The sequence below is a fragment of the Diuraphis noxia genome, unplaced genomic scaffold (assembly GCF_037042655.1).
Source record: "Diuraphis noxia isolate RWA-SAM2 unplaced genomic scaffold, SU_Dnox_SAM2 contig0001, whole genome shotgun sequence".
In the NCBI taxonomy this organism is placed as follows: Eukaryota; Metazoa; Arthropoda; class Insecta; order Hemiptera; family Aphididae; genus Diuraphis; species Diuraphis noxia.
The window spans coordinates 51,311,229-51,323,568 of NW_028301711.1; the positions used below are offsets into that span (position 1 = coordinate 51,311,229).

General features: G+C 26.0%; 1 protein-coding gene across 8 annotated transcripts in view; it reads left to right on the forward strand.

The window, feature by feature from the left end:
• LOC107169558 (venom dipeptidyl peptidase 4-like) overlaps positions 1-12,340 on the forward strand; it is a 74,594-nt gene that overhangs the window by 28,341 nt on the left and 33,913 nt on the right. Inside the window, exon 1 of one of the 8 annotated variants that reach the window (XM_089215995.1) lies at positions 1,014-1,312. The exons of 6 other annotated variants lie outside the window; for them this stretch is intronic. In XM_089215995.1, the coding sequence (XP_089072121.1) occupies positions 1,094-1,312 (219 nt within the window). In that variant the 5' untranslated portion in view covers positions 1,014-1,093. Of the gene's footprint in view, positions 1-1,013; positions 1,313-12,340 lie in introns of those variants that run through there. One more of the 8 variants, XM_089215997.1, reaches the window with a different exon arrangement.

The window sequence follows — 12,340 nt, forward strand, 5'->3', positions numbered from 1 at the left end:
AACCGATTTTAAATCAAATTATACAAAAAATATATACTATATATATATATATATTAAGTATTTTTAGATTAAAAGGGGTAACTTTTAAATTTCAAATGAAAATCTATTTTTTTGAAATATTCATGAACAGTTTAATTTTATGAATTTTTATGGGTCGTTCACGTTGATGTGTCATTAATTAAAGGAGCTATCAACATTTGAATTTAAATTGTAATAACATTGCTACAGTTAGAAGTATTATCGATAACGTAATATGAGCATATGTTATCTTCTATAATAAATTCATTATTTAGCTTTATGATGCTTTTTCTTTAACTATTCTGTAAAAAAAAGTTCATTTGAATACCTATATTTTAAAAATTAAATTGCCAATACAATAATATGTAATACTCGTATATTTTTCCAGTATTGTATAAATGTTTTGTAAGATTTTAACTGACATATAATGCCATATGATAGCTTTGTATTTTAAAAAAATATTTAATTATATTTTGAGCCATTTTTATTTTCAATTTTTTATTTAGTTTCATTTGAAAAACATCGATAAAAACTTCTTCGTAAAAAAGCTTGAAAATTTAAAACAAGATTCCTAATAAACTGTTATTATCGATAGAAGTTTAAAATCATTAAAGATATGGGTAAGTACGATTTTTTTTATAAGCATTTGAATAAAAATATTAATATTAATTTTGATAAAATTTCAAAAATCCATTTTTAAAATATTCAAATTTTATAGATAAGGATTGAACATTTAAAAAATATACTTCTGATAAATAGTTTAGTCTCATACTACAGTATAAAAGAACCTAAAAAAAAACTTAAACATAGAATCTTGATTATTATCTACATGATTCGAAAAAAGTTTCATGCTGAAATCTACTTTAACCATAAATTTGGATCATCCTGTATATTATATAATCTCGTTCAGAAAAGTACAAACACGTATTTACAAAATATTTAAACAGATTAAATGTACACAGTTGGATATCAGAAGCCGTCACGTACAGTCGTTAGTCGTTATTACCCGCTGTCTTTGCTCTGCAGTGCCAGTATATCATATTATATTATACACCATTACAATATAACAAACCGGATGTCCCCCGAACAAGGGGTTGAGTTCTCTGTAACACAACATTTTTCTTTCACGACTTCCGATAAACATAATATGCGACCAAGTGGAAATTTGAACTCGCCACCCAGTGATATAAACATAAATCGTATTACAACTTTGTCCCTCTTTAAAGATGACGATTTGAATAATTATATGAGCTCAGCGACTACATACGATGGAGAAGATCAAAAGCCGACAGAGGTTAGTCGAAAAAATCCCACCTATTTATGTACAAAATAAACATCATTTAGAAATACCCTCATAACTCATTTTATGTATAACAATACATAAAATATTAGGAATCAAAGAATTTTCCATCACTCAGGCCAAATATGAAATTAGATTAATCTTGTCAACATTCCATGATTTAGACCCATTACCCGCATTATCTAAGTACATTACTAAAATATTCGACAAATTAAAGTTGAATACCAATTCATCGAAAAAACAACATTCCATGACTAATAGAAATCCTCCTGTCTCAATTCCAGACAAGCCAGATTTACAGCACTAAGTTCGTTGCTTTCTTAACATTTATATATTATTTGGAACTTAATTTACTGCATAGTACATAACTATTGTTACACTTCTACAATATAACTAAATTCCAAATCATCAAAACAAAAAATACACAGACACAAAAACAAACATAAAAAAAAAAAAACACACACACATCATTGTAAAATCAAAATTATATTCTTCAAATATACTTCAACACGAATATAGTTCCTTAACATTGTGACACTAACTGAAGCAGCCATTAAACTTTTTTATATTAAACACAATAATAATATGGTAAACAGGCACTTTCTACGATCCATTATTTAAAATGCAAAATACTGTAACTTTCTTATGTGTACGGTAGGGTAAAAATTTACATTGCAGAACGTGGACACTTTATACTACTGTCGGGTAAAGATGTGCACTGCAAAACGCGGACACTTTGCACATTATACAAATACAAATTTAAAATACACTATAAAAATATATATAAACAATTCAGAGGTCATGGCAAATTATATTTAAAATATACCTAAAATTTAATGAGATTTAAACATTATTTAGTATTTAATAATATATTTATAATTCGTTAAATATAATTAAATTAATATATTATTATAATAAATAAAAATAATATAATCTTATACAGAGTTATATAATAATATAGTAGATACGTCATTTATATTTTCACTAAACATACACTTTTAGCCTTTAGGCAATGTCGGAAAGTCTGAAAATTACCAATGCTTTCTCAAAGTACCTATCAGTTGATAGGTATTTAAAATAAAATATTAATTCTCATAAATCATTTTTCATTTTAGCTTTTATAATTTTATATTTTATATTTTCAATTTAATACTTGAAATAACTTAATAAATTAAAGTTTTTTGAATTTAATATTATATACCTAATAGTCGTATTTAATTATATAATTTTTTGTAGTTTTAATACACAACTTACAATTAAAAGAATTTGTATACGAAGAAATTAGATGGCTAATTTATAATTTCATTAAATGATAATTCAATGTACAATTAATAATTTATAAAATTAATCTATAAATACTCAAAATTCTGAAAAATTGGTTTAGTTAAGTTATAAGGTAAAAGTTATCAAAGTATTTAAAAGCATTTAATAAAATTTTTTTTAGTATTTGCTTTTCTACAATAGTTGAAAATAATTAGTTTTTTCAATAAGTTTTATTCAAATATGAAGTTTAAATATTTTTTGACCTAGGTAGAATGTACTTAATATTATGTAACGTAATTTTAAATATTTAGGTAGGTTTATAATTAATTAGACGATTAAAACTTAATATTATGAATTTGTAAAACAAACATTCATTGCTTAAAATTGATTTATATTGTAATAGGAATATGTATTGTATTGATTTACAATTGCCGATATTTTGGACTATTTCAAATAGTTTATAAACTCCAAATTATTTTTGAAAACGATGTTTGAAATTATAAATAATCTAGGACGGCCGTTGCAAAACAAAAATATATTTTCAATAACTTAATCATATGAATATCGATTATTAAAAGGGGACAGATATGATTATTGATTAAATAATGGAGAATACACACGCACTATATTATACGAATAATTTTCTTTCATTTTTATTGACATTTTTCAATATTGTTTTTATAAAGTATTTATGATAAAAATAATTATTATTTTATACTTTTGGCATCAAAATGATAAATTATAGGTATATAATATTAACAACAGCAGTTTGATGACTTAAAAAGAAAATAACGTAACCCCAGAAATATTTATGTTACAAACAACAATCATTAATGATAAATATGATTTAGTTGTTTTCATAAATATAAAAGTACGATAAGCCAACATTGTAATTTAAATAGTTATTAATAAATACTAACGTTTTAATAATCATATTTGTTATAGTGACAATCATTTTGCAGAAATAATAAAATATATTTTAATCGTAATATTGTGAATTGTGACGAAACGTAAATGTCACTATTTCAGCACGTTTTGTTACTTTTGTTACTAACTTTTGCTACATTTTAACTCGTACAAGAGAGAAACTGACGAGGATAAACCTTTTACACGAAAATTATTATTATTGTTTTACAAGTATTTTTCAAAGATATTATGACAAGTAATATATTATAAAATAGTTAAATAAATAATCATAAATATCGTGTCTTAGAATGTGCTAGTGGGTCTAATCGATTATATTGGTATAAAAAAAAATCATTTAACATCTATAGTTATTTACTTAAAGTGTGATACAATTTTAAAGTATAAATTATTGTTATATGAACAATTATGTATAAATATTAAATATTATTATTTATTATTTTGTATATTTTGTAACTCATAAGAGGACGTTATACTTTCATGTGTTGTTTCCGTCTTATACGAATGTAATACAGCATAGAAACATTGCCTTAGATAGAACCGATTGCATGTGGTTAATTTTATTATTAAAGAATTAACATTATCTGTAACCTATCTTAGGTTTTTTACGATATTTTCATTTTTAAGCACCAATTATTTTTTATTTTTTATTTTTTTATTAATTAAAGGCTTCAAATACAAAGGTTTATTAGTCTAATAGCCAACAGTGGTTTACATGTTTAATTTATAAATATAATGGAGATTTGATAGTTGTGATGTGCTGTCTTTGGTTCTTGTCTTATATATGTTGGTTGTGAGGTCGGCCATCTTGATGAAGTTTACTATGTTTTTTTCTTGTCCTGGTCCGAGTGCGTCTTTGAGTGAGGAGGTGTTTATGTTTGCTTTTGATCTGGCGTTTAACACCAATTATTATGAGGCAGGTAGGTATACAAATGCTTAAAACTCGCTTACAATTAAAATACCGTAAAACCCCGTTGAAAGATAACATAATGATTGTTCTTACCTTTAAGTTTGATAATTTACTCTAATATTAAATCTAGTTAACAACACAAAATCTTAATTAGGTATTCAATTTATACTCATTTTATGGCTATAATAGCGTAATTCCTGGTATTTTTTGTTTTTGTTTTAACTAAAAAAAATGTCTCATGTTACAATGACATATAAACGGGCTATAACAATACACAATATGTATATTTACGACAGATAATTTTTCCTTTCTAAAAGTTCCAAGACTAACATTGATACTAATACACCGACAACATGTTATTAATTTATCAGCCAGCATCTAATATTAATTACTAAAATTTCACTAATTGTGACTGGTAATTTCAGCACTATAACGTATAGTGGGATATTAAAATATAACTACAGAAATAAAACGAGGATAAAAATCAAAAACAAAAATACATTTAGCTGGTAGCTGGTAGCGTCGATAAATTTACGGTCAATAATATTATGTTGGCTATGTGTAACTAATATTCATTGATCAATTTTAGCATTTAGGTATATTATGCGTATAAAAAAAATATATTTGTAATAATTTTTCAGCATTGAATCACGCTGTGTAGTATTATTGCATTTGCTATACTAAGTAAACTGTGATCAAGTTAGTATACTTAGTATATAAGTAGTATTCGAAACGTATATATAAACTAGGTATATATATTATAGTTATTTAAGTGTTAATTTCGAAGACAATGTGTTAAAATAAAAGAGTGATGGCAATGAATTAATTAGTTTATCGTTTTACGAAGTAATTATGAAAACCGAGAGGCGTGATATTTTCAGATAAACTTAAATTATATATTGTAAGTAGGTGTACATATATTATAATAGCTAGATATACTTACTTAGTTGAAGAATAAATAATTTAGTAGGTACCTACTGCAGTGTACAGTTTAATAAATGAATAAACGTACCTACGGGGCAAGACTTATATAATAGTACCAAGAATAAATTGATACACGCTTTGTTTGTTTAATATTATACTTCAAGTTATGCCAGGTTATTATTTTATCGAAAAACATTTATTATTTTAATAACTATCAAAAGTTTTTGAAAATATTTTGCTTAAATCATTTTAATAGCTGTTTTAGTTGTTGATTGTTTTGTATCTGTGTCAAGTTTGTTTTAATGTTTTTAATAATATTACAATATACGATTTTTTAATATTCCTATTACTCCAGAGCGGAATATTTGTCGAAATATTTCGTCACGTATAAAAATCAAATTTTGAAGTTAACGAGTATACCTACGTATTTAAAGTTTAGTCTCGAGTGACTCTATAATGGAGTGGGAATGTGGCATATAGGGGTATAGGTATCCTGTAAAAGTTGGTCCACTACTCCGCTTACTAAACTTTAAGTACTTCTATACGCAGATAGGTAATTAATTATAACTACTAATTCAAAATTTAATTTTTACATATCAAAGTATACTCCAAATAATAGTATTATGCCTCGGAACGGCTATTATAATATTACGTGTGTCAAAATGACATATTGACAGTGCACATACATCCGTTCAATCGACTAGATAAAATTATCTCATAACGATTTGTACGAATGAATAATATTATATACCTACATTCGTTCTCATTCTTATATGATAATAGAGTAGCTTACTTAGGAATTTGGTTTGGGGGAGGGGAATTATATGTTTTTAGAAAAATCTGTAAGCCTCATACAATAACCTATACCCCACCAAATATAAAATGTTAGCAGTAAAATAAAAGTTTTAGGGGATATATACCACTTATCCCCCCTTAATTACACCCCTGTGATAATCAATTATCATTATATCTATGCAATAAATTATATTATTGCGAAATCAATTTTTAAATATTTTTGAAATATTTTTTGTAAGCAGGTTTATATACACATGTATACATATACCTACTCATAATAAATACCTATTTAATTTTATTAAAACAAACCATTAAAATAAAATCATAATTATACATTTTAAAAGGTGGTAAATAATAGTAATAATATACCATTCAAACGATGAAAATAATTAAAAAGGCATATTTTTTATTGTTCAAGAATTTAATAGGTTCTACCTATATCGAGTATATTATACTGAACATTTTCGTATGGAGGCCCATGAATTCACAATATTTGTAGTACAAATTCATTAAATAAAAACGATATTAAACAACATTACGATATATATTTCCCCTCACAACTAAAATAACTACCTATATCCGTTGACAATAATTACATACATTTTAACCACTATAATAAAGATCATCATAAAGCTAAGTACACAAGATCGACTAATGGCGAGTGGCGACACAAAACGTGTTTGAATGATTGATATAACTACAGTATCTTATTAGCTTATCTATTGTGTTATTTGACACTACAAATTTAAATAGTGTGTGGTATCATATAATGAATTACAATGAACTGATAAAGTGTATGGTTTTTGTCTACCTTAGGTCAAAATCATAAGTGTGCTGTTCTTATATGAAATCACAGTAGGTATAAACACTATTATAAATAAATCATTATTTTCTTTTTGTATAAACATTATAATGTAGTTTTATGTAAAAAAATATCGACAAGAATAAGATAATACAATATTATAAAGATAAAAGTAATAATAATAATAATAATAATAATAATGATATCAAAAATTATTATATACAAGTACTCGTCAACAATTGTCAATTTTTAATTTATAATATATTGAATTAAGTTTAAAAGTATACAAAATAAAAGTTATATTATATTATTCATTTAGGTACACAATAAATATAAAATTATGTGGATTTTAATTTTTTTTATAGTTATAACATATACGTTTAATAAATTATCTCGTAAATTATATTCGTGTTATTTTTCCTCTCTCATAGTTCGTAATATTAATTTGGTTTTTATCTTGACGACTCCGAAGTTTTCCATCCTTTGGGAATTTTGGATTATCCACACTTCGTATTTTTACACATATTTCTATTTGAACTTCGTGTATTATACTTAACCAATATATAATGGTAAGGGAGTCTTCGTAAAAACACTGGTTAAAATAATAATGGAGAGATTCGCATGCATTTGTCGTTCTAGTCAGAAGAGCCTGATGCCAAATATGAAATAGTAGGAGGATATAATGCTTTCTTCACTAATATAAGTGTCTACTAAATAATCACAGTATGATTTTAATTTATCATCATCAGGACATATTGCCATTAAATCTTCGACAAATCAGTCTTCTACATCTCCTGGATTCAAAGATAACAGTCCAACGTATATTTTATAAAATTTCTTATTTCTGAAAAATCGTTTGATATTCACTAACCAATCCTAAGCTTTGAACTTGACGAAACCAAGATTAAATCTTAATTTATATATTATTAATATATATTTTTTTATATATATATATATTATTATTTTATAGTCCATTAAAAAGGTAGTTTTTTGGTAGTTTATCAAAAATAAAACGCGAAAAGAATATTTAATTGGTGACCGAAATAGTGTGCTGGCCGTAAACGGTCATTTCAGAATGGTCGAAAAAGGAACTGTTCATTTTGGCCGAAAACGGCGCCACCCAAAATATATAATAGAGATGGTTAGGTTACAGCTAATACGTAATTAAATAATAAAAATTTAATACGTGTTCAATATAAACATTTTATAATCATATTGATATAATATTATATGATTAGTAGTTAATTAATTAATAGAATTTTGTCTTCGTTAAGTACACACTTTTAGGCCAATGTATTAGAACTCTCTCACATAGATGATGGTTTTCATTTGCTTAGACGATTATGTTGTTAACAACATAGTTATAGAGAAAAGAGATATAATGAGGTTATGGTTAATTTTGTTATGGTATCAGTTGTGTTGGCTTAATGATTTTTATACGATATATATATTATTTTAATATTATCGATGATCGATTCAAGGTTCAGATTTTATAGCATTTGCATTGTCGTATATGCACCTTTCGATGATATACCTCTACCGACACTTGAGTTACCAAAGACCATAAATTAACCGGTTACAATTTGGCTCTCAGGAAAGACGATATCGCTACCTTCACCGTTTAAACCTTAAATCGTCAACGACCATAAATTAACTGGTCACAGATCAGATTCAAGGGGTACGGTAGAATTGTGTGACTACTCAAACAAAACATATAATTTTATTGGTCGGAAACACTTTTATTAATATATTTATAACAGTCAAAAGAAAAATACACTTTGCCCGTACTCTGATTGTCGCTCTTGACGTAGGTATAGAATCGTTGTATCTATGTCTCTTGCCTGTGCGTGTGGTGGTGTTATATAGTTCAGTTAATGTCACCTCAGCACATACCGCTTCACAGGCATGACCTATACTTATATCTTAGTTGCTAAAACAATTCCTAACTATAATACATACATGACTAAATTGATATTATATCGATGACTGTCTACAATGTATTCTGTATGACATAAGTAAATGATGTCGTGATTACAACGGCCAATAACAATATACGACAGCATATTTCTTATAAAATACTCAAAAAGTACTCAAAAATAGTAGAGTATAAGCTTAAAATTTGTTTCACTATTCAAATAACTGAAATAAAAATTTAGTGTATATTTCATATTCTGAAGTTTTTAAATTTTGTTACTATTTCAAGACTTTTTGAGATATTTGTTTTTGATAAAAATGGGCAATATTCTTATGATATAAAATTTTCATGTGTTTTCGATCGTTATATAATTTCAAAATTAAATATTGATTAAATAAACATTTAAAACAGACCAACTATATATATATAGGTACACGAACGCGCTGACACGTCGCCAACAATAGGTCATTAATCATTTCGTACCTATTATTTTGTTTCAATTTTATACTTTTATTATCTGCTAATTTTGATGGGCGTCTTTTTATCATTAACGAATGCATTTTATGATCATCATCTAATCTGTATTAGTACAGTATGTTAGTGTACGAGTGCTATAGTTTATTGTTTTTCCAAGATCACTGAGTGAGTCCCAAAAAAGAACTCAAATTTTTGACGTGGGTTGATTGCATCCCAGTCCATTTAAGTAACCTCGAATGCACTATAAGGAAGTTAACTGATTTACATCCCAAAAATATTAGGTTATTATTTTTAATTAGATACACAGATTTTAAAATAATATTTTAAGTTTAGAGGTCAGTATGCAGATACTACATTTTATAGTATTTATTAATATCTTTTGTTGGATTATAAATTTATCAAACATTTTGAAATTTAAAAACACATGTTACTATGAGCCCATATTAATATATTAATATCACTATATTTTCAGGATTTCTCTATACTTCATGCATGGGTTATAGCCAACACCCATGACGCACGTCGCTCTTATAGTGTGATCGAAAATAAGTCGTAGTCGTATTTAGTCATTATCGAAATAAATAAAAAATAAAATGCTTCACAAAAATTTCAACTAACATTTGTCGTTGTAATATAATCACTCAGTGGCATAGTCAGAGGATCCAAAGGGGCCATAATCCACCCCCCCCCCCTAATCAGCTGTGTTTTTTTTTTTAAATTATTGTTTTTACATCAGTACATCCATAGAGTATAAAAAAAGTATAAATATTATTTATTATGTATAGCTGTGATTACAAACGTGAGTGTAGTGATACGACGTAGTATAACCATTTACTAACACGTTTCAATGTTTCCAATTGTTTTATCAGATGATCAGCAGTGAATTTTATACATTGCCACGTTCCTCTTTTAGAAATCTTGGCAATATTAATCACTTATATTATAATAACTGGACATTTGTACATTATATACTAATTACAATTGTTACAGTGAATCGTCACTTCCCTCGAGAAATTCAATATAATTTTTCAATAAGATTATATTATATAATATATGTATATATACCGACGCACACGGGCTATGAATAATATAAAAATTAAAAACCAAAAGCATACTTAGAATATTTCTTTAGTACCTAATAGTTAACTATATGACGATGATAAAACTAACGTACTATAATATAAAAACTTATTTAATATTTAGCAATAACCAGTTTGTTACAATATTCTTTAGTTTTTGAATCATCACTTTTTTCAAATCAAGATTTATGGAATCATAAATTTCGGGCCAAATTCATCCACAAATCTTTAATAAATAAAAAAAGGTGTTAGTGTAATTAATTTTAATATCATATACCATACTATCTTTTATTTATTCAGGGTCGTCACACTATACCAGCTTACCATAATATTGTTCTGTGCCGCCCACTCAATTGCATATTATTTTATTTATAAACTGATAAACTGATGCGTATTGTTGAAAATACTTAATAGTTTTGTGACATAGTTGCTTTCAAATTCAAACTATGGTTATTTTTTTTTAAGATATGAAACGCTAATAGTTTAATTTTGTTGAGGTTGTACTGCAAGTTTAATAGTGTTTTGAGAAGGTCGCCCTAAACTCAAATGTCATACTGAGAAATATGCCTCATATAGGCACCTAAATATCTATAATGGTATATGTATTTATTTCATAATATGAATGATTAAAAATAATGTATATTAATTACACACAGAAAACATTGATAGTAAATAACTATTATCAGTTATTAACCAAAGATTACGAATAATTGTAACTAGATGACTATGTTAATGGTTAAAAATTCAATTTATAACTGCGTATAACTGCATATATGTTTAAAATATGGTATATTAGTAATAATTGTATTATTATTTATAAATAATATTAGAAAAACTATAATATTAGGTGATTAAAATCAACAAGCTTGTAAAATAAAGTAATACAGTATTGCAGTAGTATAACTTGTATTGTTATGCACTTATCTATTACTTATTTGTAAAATTATGAACTTATAACACTTTGCAATATTATAATTTATTAATTACTACCTAATGTAACTGTATAAATATACCTAATATAGTTTTTTAAGTAACTACTAAAAAATTGACAGTATATTAAGTATACCTACTGAAATTAATAAGTATTAAATAAAAAAACATCAAACATTTTCATATTAGTTCTAAAATATGTTATGATTTTAATGCATGCAGGTCTACGAGATTTTAATTTAAGAGTTAAAGGCTATGTATAAACTATAAAGTTGTTATACTTTAGATTTCAATATTTGTTAATCAATTTCTAAATTATACGTACATATGTTACATATTTTCTTTGTTTCATACAATAAATCAACTTTCAAAAATATAAGCTTGCAAGTTGTTTATTATAAACTTTTGGATACTTAAAACATTTCAAGAAAATATATTTCAATAAACTTTTAAACCCTAAGCGTCAGTGATTTCATGTTAACATTAAAACTTATTTTTACGCACGCGGTGCCGTTCATTGACCAGTTCAAATGTCGCAATCGATCAATTTTGGATATTACAAAGCTGTGTCAAAATGACTGGAAAAGTTTCTTCAAATCTGTTGTTGAAAATTCGTGTTAAAATGCGTAATTCCGTATTCTCTAGTTCGTTTCGAAAAGACAAAACCCCATTGCAATCCAATATCTCTCGACAAAAATATTTTGTTTGAAACGAAACACGCGCTGTATTGTATATCGTGTGATTTTCTTACATAATAATATTATGTTACGTGTAATGTGAAATTTTGAGAAATTTACACACAACCAAGGACGCCCATATGGGGGGAGGCAAGGGAGGGACATGCCCCCCCCCTGGAAAACGTCGAAAATCTTGAAAAAATGTTAACTGTGATGAGAATCTATTTATTTAAATAGAATTCAAAAATGTAATTTAATATAGTATGAAAATCTGTAATTTGTTTATGAAAAATCGGTTTATTTAGTTTACAAATCAGGTTATCAGC